Source organism: Salvelinus alpinus, chromosome 3, assembly GCF_045679555.1.
Source record: "Salvelinus alpinus chromosome 3, SLU_Salpinus.1, whole genome shotgun sequence".
In the NCBI taxonomy this organism is placed as follows: Eukaryota; Metazoa; Chordata; class Actinopteri; order Salmoniformes; family Salmonidae; genus Salvelinus; species Salvelinus alpinus.
Window position 1 is genome coordinate 101,442,905 of NC_092088.1, and position 23,117 is coordinate 101,466,021.

A 23,117-nucleotide genomic window follows, 5' to 3' on the forward strand; every position below is an offset into this window, starting at 1 on the left:
TCATTACTTTAAGACATGATGGGTCAGAGAAACAACAGTCCCTCATTACTTTAAGACATGATGGGTCAGTCAGAGAAACAACAGTCCCTCATTACTTTAAGACATGATGGGTCAGAGAAACAACAGTCCCTCATTACTTTAAGACATGATGGGTCAGTCAGAGAAACAACAGTCCCTCATTACTTTAAGACATGATGGATCAGTCAGAGAAACAACAGTCCCTCATTACTTTAAGACATGAAGGGTCAGTCAGAGAAACAACAGTCCCTCATTACTTTAAGACATGATGGGTCAGTCAGAGAAACAGCAGTCCCTCATTACTTTAAGACATGAAGGGTCAGTCAGAGAAACAACAGTCCCTCATTACTTTAAGACATGATGGATCAGTCAGAGAAACAACAGTCCCTCATTACTTTAAGACATGATGGGTCAGAGAAACAACAGTCCCTCATTACTTTAAGACATGATGGGTCAGTCAGAGAAACAGCAGTCCCTCATTACTTTAAGACATGATGGGTCAGTCAGAGAAACAACAGTCCCTCATTACTTTAAGACATGATGGGTCAGTCAGTACGGAACATTTCAATAACTTTTAAAGTTTCTTCAAGTGCAGTCGCAAAAAAAAACACATCAAGGTGTTATTTCATAGTTTTGATGTCTTCGCTATTGTTCTACAATGTAGAAAATAGTAAAAATAAAGAAAAACCCTTTTGTATGTAAACTTCCCACTTCAACTGTATTTACCAGATGTTATTGTGGGTGAAATGCTTGTGTTCCTAGCTCCAATAGTGCAGTAGTATCTAACACTTCACAACAATACACACATCTAAACGTTAAAGAATGTAATTAAGAAATGTATAAATATTAGGATGAGCAACGTCGGAATGCCATTGACTACAATACAGTAGAAGCTGACCAATGTTTTGAAGAACTATGTAGAGAATGCAGAGAAGGTGACAGAACAGCTATACAATATCTAATGTAATGTGTGTATATATGTGTGTGTATGTACTTCAGGAAGCTGACCAAGGTCCTGAAGAACTATGTGGAGAATGCAGAGAGGCTGACGGAACAGCTATACATGTTTATGTATAATATCTAATGTAATGTGTGTATATATGTGTGTATGTACTTCAGGAAGCTGACCAAGGTCCTGAAGAACTATGTGGAGAATGCAGAGAGGCTGACGGAACAGCTGCTGAAGGCCATGAAAGCTCTGGAGTACATATTCAAGTTCATAGTGCGCTCCAGGGTCCTCTTCAACCAGTAAGTGTTACACACACACACACCTAAACACACACGCCTAAACACACACGCCTAAACACACACGCCTAAACACACACGCCTAAACACACACACCTAAACACACACGCCTAAACACACACGCCTAAACACACACGCCTAAACACACACGCCTAAACACACACGCCTAAACACACACACCTAAACACACACGCCTAAACACACACGCCTAAACACACACGCCTAAACACACACGCCTAAACACACACGCCTAAACACACACGCCTAAACACACACGCCTAAACACACACGCCTAAACACACACACCTAAACACACACGCCTAAACACACACGCCTAAACACACACGCCTAAACACACACGCCTAAACACACACGGTTAAACACACACGCCTAAACAAACACGCCTAAACACACACGCCTAAACACACACGCCTAAACACACACGCCTAAACACACACGCCTAAACACACACACCTAAACACACACGCCTAAACACACACGCCTAAACACACACGCCTAAACACACACACCTAAACACACACGCCTAAACACACACACCTAAACACACACGCCTAAACACACACGCCTAAACACACACGCCTAAACACACACGCCTAAACACACACGCCTAAACACACACGCCTAAACACACACGCCTAAACACACACGCCTAAACACACACGCCTAAACACACACGCCTAAACACACACGCCTAAACACACACACACCCCTACACACACACACACACACACACACCCATACCCCTACACACACACACCCCTATACACACACGCACCCCTACACACACGCACCCATACACACACGCACCCATACACACACACACACACCCCTACCCCTACACACACACTCCTACCCCTACACACACACCCCTACACACACACACACACACACACACACACCCCTACACACACACACACACACACCCCTACAGACACACACACACACACACACACACACACACACACACACACACACACACACACACACACACACACACACACACACACACACACACCCCTACACACTACTCTGCTCAAAGCGTTCATGTGAATAATATGACTTTAGTGTTGATTAGTCCGTCTGTGTCCGTTTCCGTTTGATTGTAAATATTGACAGTAGGAAGTACATGGTATGTAACATGCTACAGTGCCTTCACAAAGTATTCATACCCCTTGACTTATTCTCCCTTTGGTTGTGTTACTGCCTGAATTTAAAATGGATTAAATAGATTTTTTCTCTCTCCCGTCTACACACAATACCCCATAATGACACATTTATGTGCAAATGTATTGAAAATGAAATTCAGAAATATCTCATTTACGTAAGTGTCCATACTCCTGAGTCAATACATGTTAGAATCATCTTTGGCAGCGATTACAGCTGTGAGTCTTTCTGGGTAAGTCTCTAAGAGCGATTACAGCTGTGAGTCTTTCTGGGTAAGTCTCTAAGAGCGATTACAGCTGTGAGTCTTTCTGGGTAAGTCTCTAAGAGTGATTACAGCTGTGAGTCTTTCTGGGTAAATCTCTAAGAGCGATTACAGCTGTGAGTCTTTCTGGGTAAGTCTCTAAGAGTGATTACAGCTGTGAGTCTTTCTGGGTAAGTCTCTAAGAGCGATTACAGCTGTGAGTCTTTCTGGGTAAGTCTCTAAGAGTGATTACAGCTGTGAGTCTTTCTGGTTAAGTCTCTAAGAGTGATTACAGCTGTGAGTCTTTCTGGGTAATTCTCTAAGAGTGATTACAGCTGTGAGTCTTTCTGGGTAAGTCTCTAAGAGTGATTACAGCTGTGAGTCTTTCTGGGTAATTCTCTAAGAGTGATTACAGCTGTGAGTCTTTCTGGGTAAGTCTCTAAGAGCGATTACAGCTGTGAGTCTTTCTGGGTAAGTCTCTAAGAGTGATTACAGCTGTGAGTCATTCTGGGTAAGTCTCTAAGAGCGATTACAGCTGTGAGTCTTTCTGGGTAAGTCTCTAAGAGTGATTACAGCTGTGAGTCTTTCTGGGTAAGTCTCTAAGAGCGATTACAGCTGTGAGTCTTTCTGGGTAAGTCTCTAAGAGTGATTACAGCTGTGAGTCTTTCTGGGTAAGTCTCTAAGAGCGATTACAGCTGTGAGTCTTTCTGGGTAAGTCTCTAAGAGCGATTACAGCTGTGAGTGTTTCTGGGTAAGTCTCTAAGAGCGATCACAGCTGTGAGTGTTTCTGGGTAAGTCTCTAAGAGCGATTACAGCTGTGAGTGTTTCTGGGTAAGTCTCTAAGAGCGATCACAGCTGTGAGTGTTTCTGGGTAAGTCTCTAAGAGCGATTACAGCTGTGAGTGTTTCTGGGTAAGTCTCTAAGAGCGATTACAGCTGTGAGTCTTTCTGGGTAAGTCTCTAAGAGCGATTACAGCTGTGAGTCTTTCTGGGTAAGTCTTTAAGAGTGATTACAGCTGTGAGTGTTTCTGGGTAAGTCTCTAAGAGCGATTACAGCTGTGAGTCTTACTGGGTAAGTCTCTAAGAGCGATTACAGCTGTGAGTCTTTCTGGGTAAGTCTCTAAGAGCGATTACAGCTGTGAGTGTTTCTGGGTACGTCTCTAAGAGTGATTACAGCTGTGAGTCTTTCTGGGTAAGTCTCTAAGAGCTTTGCACAACCTGGATTGTACAATATTTGCACATTATTATTTTTTAAATTCTTCAAACTCTTGTCAAGTTGGTTGTTGATCATTGCTAGACAGCCATTTTCAAGTCTTGCCGTAGATTTTCAAGACGATTTCAGTCAAAACTGTAACTTGGTCCCTCAGCAACATTTCAATGTCATCTTGGAAAGCAAGAACTCTGTCTCTGTCTGTCTGTCTGTCTGTCTGTCTGTCTGTCTGTCTGTCTGTCTTCACTCCTCAGACGTGTTCCACTGGCTGGCCAGAGCCCTGAGAACCATGTCTGTCTGTCTGTCTGTCTGTCTGTCTTCACTCCTCAGACGTGTTCCACTGGCCGGCCAGAGCCCTGAGAACCATGTCTGTCTGTCTGTCTGTCTGTCTGTCTGTCTGTCTGTCTGTCTGTCTGTCTGTCTGTCTGTCTGTCTGTGTCTGTCTGTCTGTCTGTCTGTCTGTCTGTCTGTCTGTCTGTCCTCACTCCTCACTCCTCACTCCTCACTCCTCAGACGTGTTCCACTGGCCGGCCAGAGCCCTGAGAACCATGTCTGTGTCTGTCTGTCTGTCTACCACACACAATGTCCTCACTCCTCCAAGCAGGAGAGCAGTTAGAGTGCCTGACTGACTGGCTTTTCACTATATGGGTCCTGTGGGGCCCTGGTCAAAAGCTGCCCCATAGGGAGGAGTGTGCCATTTTGAACAGAGCCTCTGAACTCTGCTTTGTAGCACCACATGAGAGGCAGGAGGATTTCAGTAGTTGTTGTGAAACCTCAGAGTGGTGCTTCAAATCCCCTGTAAGCCCCCTCAACTCAACAGTGGCTATTCCCTGTCTCTGCCTGCCTGTCTGTACTGTCTGTCTGTGTTATACAGACTCTCATCATGTAGATAGCAACCACCTAACCTGGCTTTAAATAGTAGTGGCTATTCCCTATCTCTGCCTGCCTGTCTGTACTGTCTGTCTGTACTGTCTGTGTTATACAGACTCTCATCATGTAGATAGCAACCACCTAACGGGGCTTCAAATAGTAGTGGCTATTTCATTGGCAAGCTCAATCAAGCACATCTATAGTGTTTGAAATATATCAGATACTACTTGAACCCAGGTATGGCAACCTGCATTACCGTGTCCGTGTCTGGAAGTAACAGTGTGAAGTTGGATGTGGAAAAACCCCCTCTAAACATGTCTTGTCCCCCTCACCAGTGTAGAAGGAATAAACCCCCTCTAAACATGTCTCCCTCAGCAGTGTAGAAGGAATAAACCCCCTCTAAACATGTCCTGTCCCCCTCAGCAGTTTAGGAGGAATAAACCCCCTCTAAACATGTCTTGTCCCCCTTCAGCAGTGTAGAATGACGAACCCCCTCTAAACATGTCTTGTCCCCCTCAGCAGTGTAGGAGGAGGAAACCCCCTCTAAACATGTCCCCCTCATCAGTGTAGGAGGAAGAAACCCCCTCTAAACATGTCTTGTCCCCCTCAGCAGTGTAGGAGGAATAAACCCCCTCTAAACATGTCTTGTCCCCCTCAGCAGTGTAGGAGGAAGACACCCCCTCTAAACATGTCTTGTCCCCCTCAGCAGTGTAGAAGGAATAAACCCCCTCTAAACATGTCTTGTCCCCCTCAGCAGTGTAGAAGGAAGATACCCCCTCTAAACATGTCTTGTCCCCCTCAGCAGTGTAGGAGGAAGAAACCCCCTCTAAACATGTCTTGTCCCCCTCAGCAGTGTAGGAGGAAGAAACCCCCTCTAAACATGTCTTGTCCCCCTCAGCAGTGTAGGAGGAAGAAACCCCCTCTAAACATGTCTCCCCTCAGCAGTGTAGGAGGAAGAACCCCCCTCTAAACATGTCTTGTCCCCCTCAGCAGTGTAGGAGGAAGAAACCCCCTCTAAACATGTCTTGTCCCCCTCAGCAGTGTAGGAGGAAGACACCCCCTCTAAACATGTCTCCCTCAGCAGTGTAGGAGGAAGAAACCCCCTCTAAACATGTCTCCCTCAGCAGTGTAGGAGGAAGAAACCCCCTCTAAACATGTCTCCCTCAGCAGTGTAGGAGGAAGAAACCCCCTCTAAACATGTATTGTCCCCCTCAGCAGTGTAGGAGGAAGAAACCCCCTCTAAACATGTCTTGTCCCCCTCAGCAGTGTAGGAGGAAGAAACCCCCTCTAAACATGTCTTGTCCCCCTCAGCAGTGTAGGAGGAAGAAACCCCCTCTAAACATGTCTTGTCCCCCTCAGTAGTGTAGGAGGAAGATACCCCCTCTAAACATGTCTTGTCCCCCTCAGCAGTGTAGGAGGAAGATACCCCCTCTAAACATGTCCTGTCCCCCTCAGCAGTGTAGGAGGAAGAAACCCCCTCTAAACATGTCTTGTCCCCCTCAGCAGTGTAGGAGGAAGAAACCCCCTCTAAACATGTCTTGTCCCCCTCAGCAGTGTAGGAGGAAGATACCCCCTCTAAACATGTCTTGTCCCCCTCAGCAGTGTAGGAGGAAGACACCCCCTCTAAACATGTCTTGTCCCCCTCAGCAGTGTAGAAGGAATAAACCCCCTCTAAACATGTCTTGTCCCCCTCAGCAGTGTAGAAGGAATAAACCCCCTATAAACATGTCTTGTCCCCCTCAGCACTGTAGGAGGAAGAAAACCCCTCTAAACATGTCTTGTCCCCCTCAGCAGTGTAGGAGGAAGATACCCCCTCTAAACATGTCTTGTCCCCCTCAGCAGTTTAGGAGGAAGATACCCCCTCTAAACATGTCTTGTCCCCCTCAGCAGTGTAGGAGGAAGAAACCCCCTCTAAACATGTCTTGTCCCCCTCAGCAGTGTAGGATGAAGAAACCCCCTCTAAACATGTCTTGTCCCCCTCAGCAGTGTAGGAGGAAGAAACCCCCTCTAAACATGTCTTGTCCCCCTCAGCAGTGTAGGAGGAAGACACCCCCTCTAAACATGTCTCCCTCAGCAGTGTAGGAGGAAGAAACCCCCTCTAAACATGTCTCCCTCAGCAGTGTAGGAGGAAGAAACCCCCTCTAAACATGTCTCCCTCAGCAGTGTAGGAGGAAGAAACCCCCTCTAAACATGTCTTGTCCCCCTCAGCAGTGTAGGAGGAAGAAACACCCTCTAAACATGTCTTGTCCCCCTCAGCAGTGTAGGAGGAAGAAACCCCCTCTAAACATGTCTTGTCCCCCTCAGCAGTGTAGGAGGAAGAAACCCCCTCTAAACATGTCTTGTCCCCCTCAGTAGTGTAGGAGGAAGATACCCCCTCTAAACATGTCTTGTCCCCCTCAGCAGTGTAGGAGGAAGAAACCCCCTCTAAACATGTCTTTTCCCCCTCAGCAGTGTAGGAGGAAGAAACCCCCTCTAAACATGTCTTGTCCCCCTCAGCAGTGTAGGAGGAAGATACCCCCTCTAAACATGTCTTGTCCCCCTCAGCAGTGTAGGAGGAAGAAACCCCCTCTAAACATGTCCCCCTCAGCAGTGTAGAAGGAAGAAACCCCCTGTAAACATGTCTTGTCCCCCTCAGCAGTGTAGGAGGAAGATACCCCCTCTAAACATGTCTTGTCCCCCTCAGCAGTGTAGGAGGAAGAAACCCCCTCTAAACATGTCTTGTCCCCCTCAGCAGTGTAGGAGGAAGACACCCCCTCTAAACATGTCTTGTCCCCCTCAGCAGTGTAGGAGGAAGAAACCCCCTCTAAACATGTCTTGTCCCCCCTCAGCAGTGCAGGAGGAAGAAACCCCCTCTAAACATGTCTTGTCCCCCTCAGCAGTGTAGGAGGAAGAAACCCCCTCTAAACATGTCCCCCTCAGCAGTGTAGGAGGAATAAACCCCCTCTAAACATGTCTTGTCCCCCTCAGCAGTGTAGGAGGAAGAAACCCCCTCTAAACATGTCTTGTCCCCCTTCAGCAGTGTAGAATGACGAACCCCCTCTAAACATGTCCCCCTCAGCAGTGTAGAAGGAATAAACCCCCTCTAAACATGTCTTGTCCCCCTCAGCAGTGTAGGAGGAGGAAACCCCCTCTAAACATGTCTTGTCCCCCTCAGCAGTGTAGTAAAGTGAAGAGTAACTTGTGTTTTACTCAGTAATCACTAATATCCATCCGTACATTCCGGAGACGGTAGACACACATCATTAGTTTAATTCCCCTACAAAGCAGCTCATTTTATAGTTCCATTCCCGTTTGGGGAGGTTTACATGCGTTGTGCAAGTGAGTGGGATACAAGCTGTGTTGTTGGGGATTAGAGATGAGAGAATAGAGGCTTTAATTTCATCTACTGTCTTGCACTCCTGTTTTGCACCGTACAAAGAGTTACAGGGTTACAGTCCAGGTTCTGCCTCCATACAAAGGGTTACAGTCCAGGTTCTGCCTCCATACAAAGGGTTACAGTCCAGGTTCTGCCTCCATACAAAGGATTACAGCCAGGTTCTGCCTCCGTACAAAGGGTTACAGTCCAGGTTCTGCCTCCATACAAATGGTTACAGTCCAGATTCTGCCTCCATACAAAGGGTTACAGTCCAGGTTCTGTCTCCATACAAAGGGTTACAGTCCAGGTTCTGTCTCCGTACAAAGGGTTACAGTCCAGGTTCTGTCTCCATACAAAGGGTTACAGCCAGGTTCTGCCTCCGTACAAAGGGGTTACAGTCCAGGTTCTGCCTCCGTACAAAGGGTTACAGTCCAGGTTCTGCCTCCATACAAAGGGTTACAGTCCAGATTCTGTCTCCGTACAAAGGGGTTACAGTCCAGGTTCTGTCTCCATACAAAGGGTTACAGTCCAGGTTCTGTCTCCGTACAAAGGGGTTACAGTCCAGGTTCTGACTCCATACAAAGGGTTACAGTCCAGATTCTGTCTCCGTACAAAGGGGTTACAGTCCAGGTTCTGTCTCCATACAAAGGGTTACAGTCCAGGTTCTGTCTCCGTACAAAGGGGTTACAGTCCAGGTTCTGCCTCCATACAAAGGGGTTACAGTCCAGGTTCTGCCTCATACAAAGGGGTTACAGTCCAGGTTCTGTCTCCGTACTGTCATGTCTTTGGCATCATTAAAAGTGAAGACTGGTATTTTATCAAATCAATTCTCTGTATTTATTATTACGTGATTAAACTAATCATGTAAATGTAATTAACTAGGAAGTCGTGGCACTAAGGAAAATCTTCAGATTACAGAGTTATAATTTTCCTAATATAACTCTTCAGATATTTTAATATCTGATCAGTTAGTCTTGTAATTAATGATTTATTCTTTGCCTCACGTTAGTCTCATTCCAAACGTCGTAAATTGTTATCTGCACGAACGCAGCCTTTACCATGAATCATCCATACATCAATTGGCTTAATCATTTACTAACTAACTAATCACAGAAATGCATAAACAAACAAACAGTAGATATGGTTACAAGGAAATGAAAGTGGAGGCTCCCTAGTGGGCTAAGCCAATAGGACGGCTTGGTGGACAAAGGGAAGTGGGTGTGGCCTGAGAACATGAGGGAAAGACAAAAAGGAATCACTACACAGTTGATAATTATATTAATTGCATTGCTAATCCTTTGCACATGAACGCTCACTCATTCAGGATTAATTGCGCAATGAATATATATTTACACCCAGTGTGTCGTTGTGATTTCTGTTGGAATCCGGACCATCTGCTGAGAGTCAGTTCATCAGCGTCTCTCTTTCTGCTTCCCTGAAGATCAAAGTCTTTCGTGGTTAGAATGGATACTTCAGAGTACCATTCAGAAATGTTCTCATAGAATAGTTGCACCCACCTGGTGTCCCAGGTCTAAATCAGGCCCTGATCATTAATATCACCCACCTGGTGCCCCAGGTCTAAATCAGTTCCTTATCATTAATATCACCCACCTGGTGTCCCAGGTCTAAATCAGGACCTGGTCATTAATATCAACCACCTGGTGTCCCAGGTCTAAATCAGGCCCTGATCATTAATATCACCCACCTGGTATCCCTGGTCTAAATCAGGCCCTGATCATTAATATCACCCACCTGGTGTCCCAGGTCTAAATCAGGACCTGATCATTAATATCACCCCACCTGGTGTCCTAGGTCTAAATCAGGCCCTGATCATTAATATCACCCACCTGGTGTCCCAGGTCTAAATCAGGACCTGGTCATTAATATCACCCACCTGGTGTCCCAGGTCTAAATCAGTCCCTGATCATTAATATCACCCACCTGGTGTCCCAGGTCTAAATCAGGCCCTGGTCATTAATATCACCCCACCTGGTGTCCCAGGTCTAAATCAGGCCCTGGTCATTAATATCACCCCACCTGGTGTCCCAGGTCTAAATCAGTCCCTGATCATTATTTTCACCCCACCTGGTGTCCCAGGTCTAAATCAGGCCCTGATCATTAATATCACCCACCTGGTGTCCCAGGTCTAAATCAGGCCCTGATCATTAATATCACCCACCTGGTGTCCCAGGTCTAAATCAGGCCCTGATCATTAATATCACCCCACCTGGTGTCCCAGGTCTAAATCAGGCCCTGCTCATTAATATCACCCCACCTGGTGTCCCAGGTCTAAATCAGGCCCTGGTCATTAATATCACCCCACCTGGTGTCCCAGGTCTAAATCAGGCCCTGATCATTATTTTCACCCCACCTGGTGTCCCAGGTCTAAATCAGGCCCTGATCATTAATATCACCCACCTGGTGTCCCAGGTCTAAATCAGGCCCTGATCATTAATATCACCCACCTGGTGTCCCAGGTCTAAATCAGGCCCTGATCATTAATATCACCCACCTGGTGTCCCAGGTCTAAATCAGTCCCTGATCATTAATATCACCCACCTGGTGTCCCAGGTCTAAATCAGGCCCTGATCATTATTATCACCCACCTGGTGTCCCAGGTCTAAATCAGGCCCTGATCATTAATATCACCCCACCTGGTGTCCCAGGTCTAAATCAGGCCCTGGTCATTAATATCACCCACCTGGTGTCCCAGGTCTAAATCAGGCCCTGGTCATTAATATCACCCACCTGGTGTCCCAGGTCTAAATCAGGCCCTGATCATTAATATCATCCACCTGGTGTCCCAGGTCTAAATCAGGCCCTGGTAACAGCAATAATGCACCTCGGTGGGGTTTGTGATATATGGCCAGTATACCACGACTAAGGCCCTCCGCGTTGCATCGTGGGTAAGAACAGCCCTTAGCCGTGGTATAATGGCTATATACCACACCTCCTCTGCCCCGATTCGTTCATTATAAAACAGTTACGAAGCCTTGTACCTAGCAATCACATCGTGTCAAAATAATCACAGTAAATGAACTATTCTTCCCCCTACGTAAAGTATTTCAGAATAATAGGCATCTCTTTTGCTATGCCAGGACTTGCCGTTATTGTCCCTACTTTTGGCGCTGTAAGCAGGCAGGCTGGAGGGGTGGAGCCTGTTTGTTTTCGATGCTAATGACCACCAGCAATGATCAATGTATTTTGATCTTGTTTGGTATTTGCATGGAGAACCCGTGCAGAGCCTGCAGTCAGTGGGCCCTGGTTTGATGGGTAGAGAACAGTGATATAACAATGACAGAGAAGTGGCCAACTGGCATCCGGCTACAGGGGACCTGTTTACATCTCTGTGTGAGCTAACAGCAGGTCTCTCTGATTGTGTGTGGAGGGACTTCATGAAAGGTCTCTTAATGATCTGTTTTAATTCCTCCTCTCCTCCCTTTCTCTCTCCTCTCTCTCCTGCTCTCTTCCCTTTCTCTCTCCTCCTCTCCTCCCTTTCTCTCTCCTCTCCTCTCTCTCCTGCTCTCTTCCTCATTCTCTCCTACCACCCCCTCTCATCTCCCTCTCCTCTCCTCCCTCTCCTCTCCTCTCTCCCTCCCTCCCTCCCTCCCTCCCTCCCTCCCTCCCTCCCTCCCTCCCTCCCTCCCTCCCTCCCTCCCTCACTCCTCTCCTCCCTCCTCCCTCCCTCCCTTCATCCCTCTCTTCTCCCTCCCTCCATCTCTCCTCTTCTCCCCAGACTGTATGAGAACAAAGGAGAAGCAGACTTCATGGAGTCCTTGAGGAATCTCTTCACTTCCTTCAATGACATGATGAACCTCAACTCTGAGAACACAGGCATGGTGAAGGTAGGACATCATTCATATAGTCTGTCTCTGCTTCAGAGTGATGCCTTTTGTGTTTCCATGGTATTCTATTTATGTCTCCCTGTATATCTAGTCTCTAGTTCCCATCCCATGTCCACTATGTGTCCATATGTATCATGCTCCCCTATGGGTAAAGGACAATATACAGTACATTCAGTTTGGACACACCACACTTTTCTTTATTTTTACTATTTTCTATTATTGTAGAATAATAGTGAAGACATCAAAACTATGAAATAACACATATGGAATCATGTAGTAACCCAAAAAGTTTTAAACAAAATATTTTAGATTTTAGATTCTTCAAAGTAGCCACTCTTTGCCTTGATGCCAGCTTTGCACACACTTGGCATTCTCTCAACCAGCTTCACCTGGAATGCTTTTCCAACAGTCTTGAAGGAGTTCTCACATGTGCTGAGCACTTGTTGGCTGCTTTTCCTTCACTCTGCGGTTCAACTCAATCCCAAACCATCACAATTGGGTTGAGGTCAGGTGATTGTGGAGGCCAGGTCATCTGTTGCAGCACTCCATCACTCTCCTTGGTCAAGTAGCCCTTACACAGCCTGGAGGTGTGTTTTGGGTCATTGTCTTGTTGAAAAAACAAATGATAGCCCAAACTAGATGTGATGGCGTATCGCTGCAGAATTCTGTGGTAGCCATGCTGGTTAAGTGTGCCTTGAATTCAAAATAAATCACAGACCGTGTCACCAGCAAAGCACCATCACACCTCCTCCTCCATGCTTCACGGTGGGAACCACACATGCAGAGATCATCCGTTCACCTACTCTGCGTCTCACAAAGACACGGCGGTTGGAACCAAAAATCTCAAATTTGGACTCATCAGACCAAAGGACAGATTTCCACCAGTCTAATGTCCATTTCTCGTGTTTCTTGGCCCAATCAAGTCTCTTCTTATTATTGGTGTACTTTAGTAGTGGTTTCTTAGCAGCAATTGAACCGTGAAGACCTGATTCACACAGTCTCCTCTGAACAGTGGATGTTGAGATTTGTCTGTTACTTGATCTCTGTGAAGAATTTATTTGGTCTTCAATCTGAGGTGCAGTTACCGCTAATGAACTTATCCTCTGCAGCAGAGGTAATTCTGGGTCTTCCTTTCCTGTGGCGGTCCACATGAGAGCCAGGTTCATCATAGCGCTTGATGGTTTTTGCTACTACACTTGAAGAAACTTTCAAAGTTCTTGAAAATTAAAGTAATGATGAACTGTCGTTTCTCTTTGCTTATTTGATCTGTTCTTGCCATAATATGGACTTGGTCTTTTACCAAATAGGGGTCTTCTGTATCTACCTTGTCACAACACAACTGATTGGCTTAAACGCATTAAGAAGGAAAGCAATTCCTCAAATTAACTTTTAAGAAGGCACATCTGTTAACTGAAAGAAATTCCAGGTGACTACCTCATGAAGCTGGTTGAGAGAATGCCAAGAGTGTGCAAAGCTGTCATCAAGGCAAAGGGTTTCTATTTGAAGAATCTGAAATATATTTGTATTTGTTTATCACTTTTTTGGTTCCTACATGATTCCATATGTGTTATTTCATAGTTTTGATGGCCTCACTAATATAAAAACTAGTAAAAAAATTAAAAATAACCTGGAATGAGTGGGTGTGTCCAGACTTTTGACTGGTAGTGAATCTGTTATTGTTGTCTGTGTGTTGTTCCCCTCTTTATTCATCGTCTTTCTGAATAGATTTCTCCATGTGCCTCCCTCTCCTCTGTGTTCATATGTCTTTCTTCTGCAACTGTTATCTCTGTCTGTGTTCTCTCTGATCTGACCTGTTCTGTGTCCTGGGACATCTCTCTCTGATCTGACCTGTTCTGTGTCCTGGGACATCTCTCTCTGATCTGACCTGTTCTGTGTCCCGACACATTTCTCTCTGATCTGACCTGTTCTGTGTCCTGGGACATCTCTCTCTGATCTGACCTGTTCTGTGTCCTGGGACATCTCTCTCTCTCTGATCTGACCTGTTCTGTGTCCTGGGACATCTCTCTCTGATCTGACCTGTTCTGTGTCCTGGGACATCTCTCTCTCTCTGATCTGACCTGTTCTGTGTCCTGGGACATCTCTCTCTGATCTGACCTGTTCTGTGTCCTGGGACATCTCTCCCTGATCTGACCTGTTCTGTGTCCTGGGACATCTCTCTCTCTCTGATCTGACCTGTTCTGTGTCCTGGGACATCTCTCTCTCTCTGATCTGACCTGTTCTGTGTCCTGGGACATCTCTCTCTGATCTGACCTGTTCTGTGTCCTGGGACATCTCTCTCTGATCTGACCTGTTCTGTGTCCTGGGACATCTCTCTCTCTGATCTGACCTGTTCTGTGTCCTGGGACATCTCTCTCTGATCTGACCTGTTCTGTGTCCTGGGACATCTCTCTCTGATCTGACCTGTTCTGTGTCCTGGGACATCTCTCTCTGATCTGACCTGTTCTGTGTCCTGGGACATCTCTCTCTGATCTGACCTGTTCTGTGTCCTGGGACATCTCTCTCTGATCTGACCTGTTCTGTGTCCTGGGACATCTCTCTCTGATCTGACCTGTTCTGTGTCCTGGGACATCATCTCTGCGTTCCTCCTCTTTAGCTCCTCCTCAAGGTATTTTCTGATTCCTCCCTCCCTCCCTCCCTCCCTCCCTCCCTCCCTCCCTCCCTCCCTCCCTCCCTCCCTCCCTCCCTCCCTCCCTCCCTCCCTCCCTCCCTCCTCTCCTCTCCTCTCCTCTTCTATCCTCCCTCCCTCCCTCCCTCCCTCCCTCCCTCCCTCCCTCCCTCCCTCCCTCCCTCCCTCCCTCCTTCCTCTCTTCTCTTCTCCTCTCCTCTTCTAACCTCCCTCCCTCCCTCCCTCCCTCCTCTCCTCTTCTATCCTCCCTCCCTCCCTCCCTCCCTCCCTCCTTTAACCAGGCCTTTTGGAAGTCTTGTATCAGAGTTGAATTGTTGCACCGTTAAAAGTGCTCCTTATAAACGGTTTGTTAATCAGAAATAGAGGGTTTCCATGTAGCAGACTGTTAATCCCCTTCAACAGTGGCCATGTCCCCAATGTTACCTTATTGCCTGTTTCCTTATGGGCCCTGGTCAAAAGTATAGCACTATGGGACGCAGCCAGTGTCTTTGAAATCCAACTTTCCTGCTTTGCTCAGGTCTCTGTTTCTGTCTGATTGGCTGTTTGAAATCCAACGTTCCTGCTCTGCTCAGGTCTCTGTTTCTGATTGGTTGATGGACTAGTTGTCTACAAAGTGGTGAAAACAGGGAAATCATCTGAGGCTCAAATGGCACCCTATTCCCTATATAGTGCTCTTCTTTTGAACTGAACTCTATGATCCCCTGTCAAAGGAAGTGTGCTACATAGGGAATCGGGTGCCATTTCCACTGCAGCCAGGACACTAGAAAGAAAGGCTCAGCACTGCCTGGTTATTAGAAGCAGCCTGATAGGAGAGAGGGAAATCACAGCTCCTCCCTGAGCAACGTTACTGATGGATGCCGTTGTTCTTGTTTTACAACATGGACGTTGAGTGGCTTAGTTGTCAGAACCTGGCAGCGGTAGGGCCTCTGGGCAGCGGTAGGGCCTCTGGGCAGCGGTAGGGCCTCTGGGCAGCGGTAGGGCCTCTGGGCAGCGGTAGGGCCTCTGGGCAGCGGTAGGGCCTCTGGGCAGCGGTAGGGCCTCTGGGCAGCGGTAGGGCCTCTGGGCAGCGGTAGGGCCTTTGGGCAGCGGTAGGGCCTCTGGGCAGCGGTAGGGCCTCTGGGCAGCGGCAGTGGTAGGGCCTCGCGGTAGCGGCAGTGGTAGGGCCTCGCGGTAGCGGTAGGGCCTCTGGGCAGCGGTAGGGCCTCTGGGCAGCGGCAGTGGTAGGGCCTCTGGGCAGCGGTAGCGGTAGGGCCTCTGGGCAGCGGTAGGGCCTCTGGGCAGCGGTAGCGGTAGGGCCTCCGGGCAGAGGTAGGGCCTCTGGGCAGCGGTAGTGGTAGGGCCTCTGGAAAGCAGCACTAGTATAGATGATTGTTTTCTAGAATCAGCGCTGGGCTATGAATCACGCTCTGTAATAGTTGTCAGTAGAATCCATAGCCAATGCTATGAAACACATTCAGTCGTACACAGTAGTGTGATATTCTAGTTAACATTTTCTACATTCTAGTGAGGGTCAGGGCTGTTATACAGTAGGTCATCCAGGGCTGTTATACAGTAGGTCATCCAGGGCTGTTACACAGTAGGTCATCCAGGGCTGTTACACAGTAGGTCATCCAGGGCTGTTACACAGTAGGTCATCCAGGGCTGTTATACAGTAGGTCATCCAGGGCTGTTACACAGTAGGTCATCCAGGGCTGTTATACAGTAGGTCATCCAGGGCTGTTATACAGTAGGTCATCCAGGGCTGTTACACAGTAGGTCATCCAGGGCTGTTATACAGTAGGTCATCCAGGGCTGTTACACAGTAGGTCATCCAGGGCTGTTATACAGTTGGTCATCCAGGGCTGTTACACAGTAGGTCATCCAGGGCTGTTACACAGTAGGTCATCCAGGGCTGTTATACAGTAGGTCATCCAGGGCTGTTACACAGTAGGTCATCCAGGGCTGTTACACAGTAGGTCATCCAGGGCTGTTACACAGTAGGTCATCCAGGGCTGTTATACAGTAGGTCATCCAGGGCTGTTACACAGTAGGTCATCCAGGGCTGTTATACAGTAGGTCATCCAGGGCTGTTATACAGTAGGTCATCCAGGGCTGTTACACAGTAGGTCATCCAGGGCTGTTATACAGTAGGTCATCCAGGGCTGTTACACAGTAGGTCATCCAGGGCTGTTACACAGTAGGTCATCCAGGGCTGTTATACAGTAGGTCATCCAGGGCTGTTACACAGTAGGTCATCCAGGGCTGTTACACAGTAGGTCATCCAGGGCTGTTACACAGTAGGTCATCCAGGGCTGTTACACAGTAGGTCATCCAGGGCTGTTACACAGTAGGTCATCCAGGGCTGTTACACAGTAGGTCATCCAGGGCTGTTATACAGTAGGTCATCCAGGGCTGTTATACAGTAGGTCATCCAGGGCTGTTATACAGTAGGTCATCCAGGGCTGTTACACAGTAGGTCATCCAGGGCTGTTACACAGTAGGTCATCCAGGGCTGTTACACAGTAGGTCATCCAGGGCTGTTACACAGTAGGTCATCCAGGGCTGTTATACAGTAGGTCATCCAGGGCTGTTACACAGTAGGTCATCCAGGGCTGTTATACAGTAGGTCATCCAGGGCTGTTACACAGTAGGTCATCCAGGGCTGTTACACAGTAGGTCATCCAGGGCTGTTATACAGTAGGTCATCCAGGGCTGTTACACAGTAGGTCATCCAGGGCTGTTAAACAGTTGGTCATCCAGGGCTGTTACACAGTTGGTCATCCAGGGCTGTTACACAGTTGGTCATCCAGGGCTGTTACACAGTAGGTCATCCAGGGCTGTTACACAGTAGGTCATCCAGGGCTGTTACACAGTTGGTCATCCAGGGCTGTTATACAGTAGGTCATCCAGGGCTGTTACACAGTAGGTCATCCAGGGCTGTTAAACAGGTCAACCAGGGCTGTTATACAGTAGGTCATCCAGGGCTGTTATACAGTTGGTCATCCAGGGCTGTTATACAGTAGGTCATCCAGGGCTGTTAAACAGGTCATCCAGGGCTGTTATACAGTAGGTCATCCAGGGCTGTTACACAGTAGGTCATCCAGGGCTGTTAAACAGGTCATCCAGGGCTGTTATACAGTAGGTCATCCAGGGCTGTTATACAGTTGGTCATCCAGGGCTGTTACACAGTAGGTCATCCAGGGCTGTTATACAGTAGGTCATCCAGGGCTGTTATACAGTAGGTCATCCAGGGCTGTTACACAGTTGGTCATCCAGGGCTGTTACACAGTAGGTCATCCAGGGCTGTTAAACAGGTCATCCAGGGCTGTTATACAGTAGGTCATCCAGGGCTGTTATACAGTTGGTCATCCAGGGCTGTTATACAGTTGGTCATCCAGGGCTGTTATACAGTAGGTCATCCAGGGCTGTTAAACAGGTCATCCAGGGCTGTTATACAGTTGGTCATCCAGGGCTGTTAAACAGGTCATCCAGGGCTGTTATACAGTTGGTCATCCAGGGCTGTTACACAGTAGGTCATCCAGGGCTGTTAAACAGGTCATCCAGGGCTGTTATACAGTAGGTCATCCAGGGCTGTTATACAGTAGGTCATCCAGGGCTGTTATACAGTTGGTCATCCAGGGCTGTTATACAGTTGGTCATCCAGGGCTGTTACACAGTTGGTCATCCAGGGCTGTTACACAGTAGGTCATCCAGGGCTGTTACACAGTAGGTCATCCAGGGCTGTTACACAGTAGGTCATCCAGGGCTGTTATACAGTAGGTCATCCAGGGCTGTTATACAGTAGGTCATCCAGGGCTGTTATACAGTAGGTCATCCAGGGCTGTTACACAGTAGGTCATCCAGGGCTGTTATACAGTTGGTCATCCAGGGCTGTTACACAGTAGGTCATCCAGGGCTGTTACACAGTTGGTCATCCAGGGCTGTTACACAGTAGGTCATCCAGGGCTGTTATACAGTAGGTCATCCAGGGCTGTTACACAGTAGGTCATCCAGGGCTGTTATACAGTAGGTCATCCAGGGCTGTTACACAGTAGGTCATCCAGGGCTGTTATACAGTAGGTCATCCAGGGCTGTTACACAGTTGGTCATCCAGGGCTGTTATACAGTAGGTCATCCAGGGCTGTTACACAGTAGGTCATCCAGGGCTGTTACACAGTTGGTCATCCAGGGCTGTTACACAGTTGGTCATCCAGGGCTGTTATACAGTTGGTCATCCAGGGCTGTTACACAGTAGGTCATCCAGGGCTGTTACACAGTTGGTCATCCAGGGCTGTTATACAGTAGGTCATCCAGGGCTGTTATACAGTTGGTCATCCAGGGCTGTTATACAGTAGGTCATCCAGGGCTGTTAAACAGTAGGTCATCCAGGGCTGTTACACAGTTGGTCATCCAGGGCTGTTACACAGTTGGTCATCCAGGGCTGTTACACAGTAGGTCATCCAGGGCTGTTACACAGTTGGTCATCCAGGGCTGTTAAACAGTTGGTCATCCAGGGCTGTTATACAGTTGGTCATCCAGGGCTGTTATACAGTAGGTCATCCAGGGCTGTTACACAGTTGGTCATCCAGGGCTGTTACACAGTAGGTCATCCAGGGCTGTTATACAGTAGGTCATCCAGGGCTGTTATACAGTAGGTCATCCAGGGCTGTTACACAGTTGGTCATCCAGGGCTGTTACACAGTTGGTCATCCAGGGCTGTTACACAGTAGGTCATCCAGGGCTGTTACACAGTAGGTCATCCAGGGCTGTTATACAGTAGGTCATCCAGGGCTGTTACACAGTAGGTCATCCAGGGCTGTTACACAGTAGGTCATCCAGGGCTGTTACACAGTTGGTCATCCAGGGCTGTTACACAGTTGGTCATCCAGGGCTGTTACACAGTTGGTCATCCAGGGCTGTTATACAGTTGGTCATCCAGGGCTGTTACACAGTAGGTCATCCAGGGCTGTTACACAGTAGGTCATCCAGGGCTGTTATACAGTAGGTCATCCAGGGCTGTTACACAGTTGGTCATCCAGGGCTGTTATACAGTTGGTCATCCAGGGCTGTTACACAGTAGGTCATCCAGGGCTGTTACACAGTAGGTCATCCAGGGCTGTTATACAGTTGGTCATCCAGGGCTGTTACACAGTTGGTCATCCAGGGCTGTTACACAGTTGGTCATCCAGGGCTGTTATACAGTTGGTCATCCAGGGCTGTTATACAGTAGGTCATCCAGGGCTGTTATACAGTAGGTCATCCAGGGCTGTTACACAGTAGGTCATCCAGGGCTGTTACACAGTAGGTCATCCAGGGCTGTTACACAGTAGATAATCCAGGGCTGTTACACAGTTGGTCATCCAGGGCTGTTACACAGTAGGTCATCCAGGGCTGTTACACAGTAGGTCATCCAGGGCTGTTATACAGTAGGTCATCCAGGGCTGTTACACAGTAGGTCATCCAGGGCTGTTATACAGTTGGTCATCCAGGGCTGTTATACAGTTGGTCATCCAGGGCTGTTACACAGTAGGTCATCCAGGGCTGTTACACAGTTGGTCATCCAGGGCTGTTACACAGTAGGTCATCCAGGGCTGTTACACAGTTGGTCATCCAGGGCTGTTATACAGTAGGTCATCCAGGGCTGTTAAACAGTAGGTCATCCAGGGCTGTTACACAGTTGGTCATCCAGGGCTGTTACACAGTTGGTCATCCAGGGCTGTTAAACAGTTGGTCATCCAGGGCTGTTACACAGTAGGTCATCCAGGGCTGTTATACAGTAGGTCATCCAGGGCTGTTATACAGTAGGTCATCCAGGGCTGTTATACAGTAGGTCATCCAGGGCTGTTATACAGTTGGTCATCCAGGGCTGTTATACAGTAGGTCATCCAGGGCTGTTATACAGTAGGTCATCCAGGGCTGTTATACAGTAGGTCATCCAGGGCTGTTATACAGTAGGTCATCCAGGGCTGTTACACAGTAGGTCATCCAGGGCTGTTATACAGTAGGTCATCCAGGGCTGTTATACAGTAGGTCATCCAGGGCTGTTATACAGTAGGTCATCCAGGGCTGTTATACAGTAGGTCATCCAGGGCTGTTATACAGTTGGTAATCCAGGGCTGTTATACAGTTGGTCATCCAGGGCTGTTATACAGTAGGTCATCCAGGGCTGTTATACAGTAGGTCATCCAGGGCTGTTATACAGTAGGTCATCCAGGACTGTTACACAGTAGGTCATCCAGGGCTGTTACACAGTAGGTCATCTATAATTCAAACCTTTAAGATCAGGGATAATCATTCATCATTTTTGTTTTGTTCAGGGTGCAGCGCTGAAATACGTCCCCACCATCGTGAACGACGTCAAACTGGTCTTCGATCCCAAGGAGCTCAGGTAGGTTTTCATCAGGGAAACTGCTGTCCTGTGGTGAATATGTTTTAACACGTCTGGTTATATACACTATACACTACTAGGACTCCTGTTAGACCTGTCCTGTGGTGAATATGTTTTAACACGTCTGGTTATATACACTATACACTACTAGGACTCCTGTTAGACCTGTCCTGTGGTGAATATGTTTTAACACATCTGGTTATATACACTAATGTTTTCACACTCTATATAACACACTCCTACAATGCCATAACATAGCTGAGATTTTTCTCCTATTCTCTCCACTGGCTGTGACTCCTGTTAGATCAATACTGTTGTCATTATCTGTGACTCCTGTTAGACCAATACTGTTGTCATTATCTGTGACTCCTGTTTGACCAATACTGTTGTCATTATCTGTGACTCCTGTTAGACCTATACTGTAGTGTCATTATCTGTGACTCCTGTTAGACCAATACTGTAGTGTCATTATCTGTGACTCCTGTTAGACCAATACTGTAGTGTCATTATCTGTGACTCCTGTTAGACCTATACTGTAGTGTCATTATCTGTGACTCCTGTTAGACCAATACTGTAGTGTCATTATCTGTGACTCCTGTTTGACCAATACTGTAGTGTCATTATCTGTGACTCCTGTTAGACCAATACTGTAGTGTCATTATCTGTGACTCCTGTTTGACCAATACTGTAGTGTCATTATCTGTGACTCCTGTTAGACCAATACTGTAGTGTCATTATCTGTGACTCCTGTTAGACCAATACTGTAGTGTCATTATCTGTGACTCCTGTTAGACCTATAGTGTAGTGTCATTATCTGTGACTCCTGTTAGACCTATAGTGTAGTGTCATTATCTGTGACTCCTGTTAGATCAATACTGTCATGTCATTATCTGTGACTCCTGTTAGACCAATACTGTCATGTCATTATCTGTGACTCCTGTTAGACCAATACTGTAGTGTCATTATCTGTGACTCCTGTTAGACCAATACTGTAGTGTCATTATCTGTGACTCCTGTTAGACCAATACTGTTGTCATTATCTGTGACTCCTGTTAGACCAATACTGTGTGTCATTATCTGTGACTCCTGTTAGACCAATACTGTAGTGTCATTATCTGTGACTCCTGTTAGACCAATACTGTCATGTCATTATCTGTGACTCCTGTTAGACCAATACTGTCATGTCATTATCTGTGACTCCTGTTAGACCAATACTGTCATGTCATTATCTGTGACTCCTGTTAGACCAATACTGTCATGTCATTATCTGTGACTCCTGTTAGACCAATACTGTAGTGTCATTATCTGTGACTCCTGTTAGACCTATAGTGTAGTGTCATTATCTGTGACTCCTGTTAGACCAATACTGTAGTGTCATTATCTGTGACTCCTGTTAGATCAATACTGTAGTGTCATTATCTGTGACTCCTGTTAGACCTATAGTGTAGTGTCATTATCTGTGACTCCTGTTAGACCAATACTGTCATGTCATTATCTGTGACTCCTGTTAGACCAATACTGTAGTGTCATTATCTGTGACTCCTGCTAGACCAATACTGTAGTGTCATTATCTGTGACTCCTGTTAGACCAATACTGTCATGTCATTATCTGTGACTCCTGTTAGACCTATAGTGTAGTGTCATTATCTGTGACTCCTGTTAGACCAATACTGTAGTGTCATTATCTGTGACTCCTGTTAGACCTATAGTGTAGTGTCATTATCTGTGACTCCTGTTAGACCAATACTGTAGTGTCATTATCTGTGACTCCTGTTAGACCAATACTGTCATGTCATTATCTGTGACTCCTGTTAGACCAATACTGTAGTGTCATTATCTGTGACTCCTGTTAGACCTATAGTGTAGTGTCATTATCTGTGACTCCTGTTAGACCAATACTGTTGTCATTATCTGTGACTCCTGTTAGACCAATACTGTGTATCATTATCTGTGACTCCTGTTAGACCTATAGTGTAGTGTCATTAGCTGTACATGTAAGGAGGCCAGAAGCCAGGACGAGGTGCAGAGTGAATCTGAAAAGCTGTGAGTTTAAAGTCAATGTAAGAGATGAAGACGTGTGTAAATGATTTGACTAATTAAGGTAAAGCGCTCTGACATGGAAGAGGGAGACTGAA

General features: G+C 47.0%; 2 protein-coding genes across 2 annotated transcripts in view; one reads left to right on the forward strand and one right to left on the reverse strand.

The window, feature by feature from the left end:
* The window catches only part of dock1 (dedicator of cytokinesis 1), an 800,130-nt gene that overhangs the window by 678,543 nt on the left and 98,470 nt on the right, over nucleotides 1–23,117 (reverse strand). The gene's annotated exons all lie outside the window — the stretch shown is intronic.
* The window catches only part of LOC139571623 (dedicator of cytokinesis protein 1-like), a 122,974-nt gene that overhangs the window by 90,208 nt on the left and 9,649 nt on the right, over nucleotides 1–23,117 (forward strand). Inside the window, exons 20-22 of the mRNA XM_071394672.1 lie at nucleotides 1,138–1,266; nucleotides 11,860–11,968; nucleotides 20,912–20,982. Coding sequence (XP_071250773.1) covers nucleotides 1,138–1,266; nucleotides 11,860–11,968; nucleotides 20,912–20,982 — 309 coding nt within the window. The remainder of the gene's footprint in view (nucleotides 1–1,137; nucleotides 1,267–11,859; nucleotides 11,969–20,911; nucleotides 20,983–23,117) is intronic.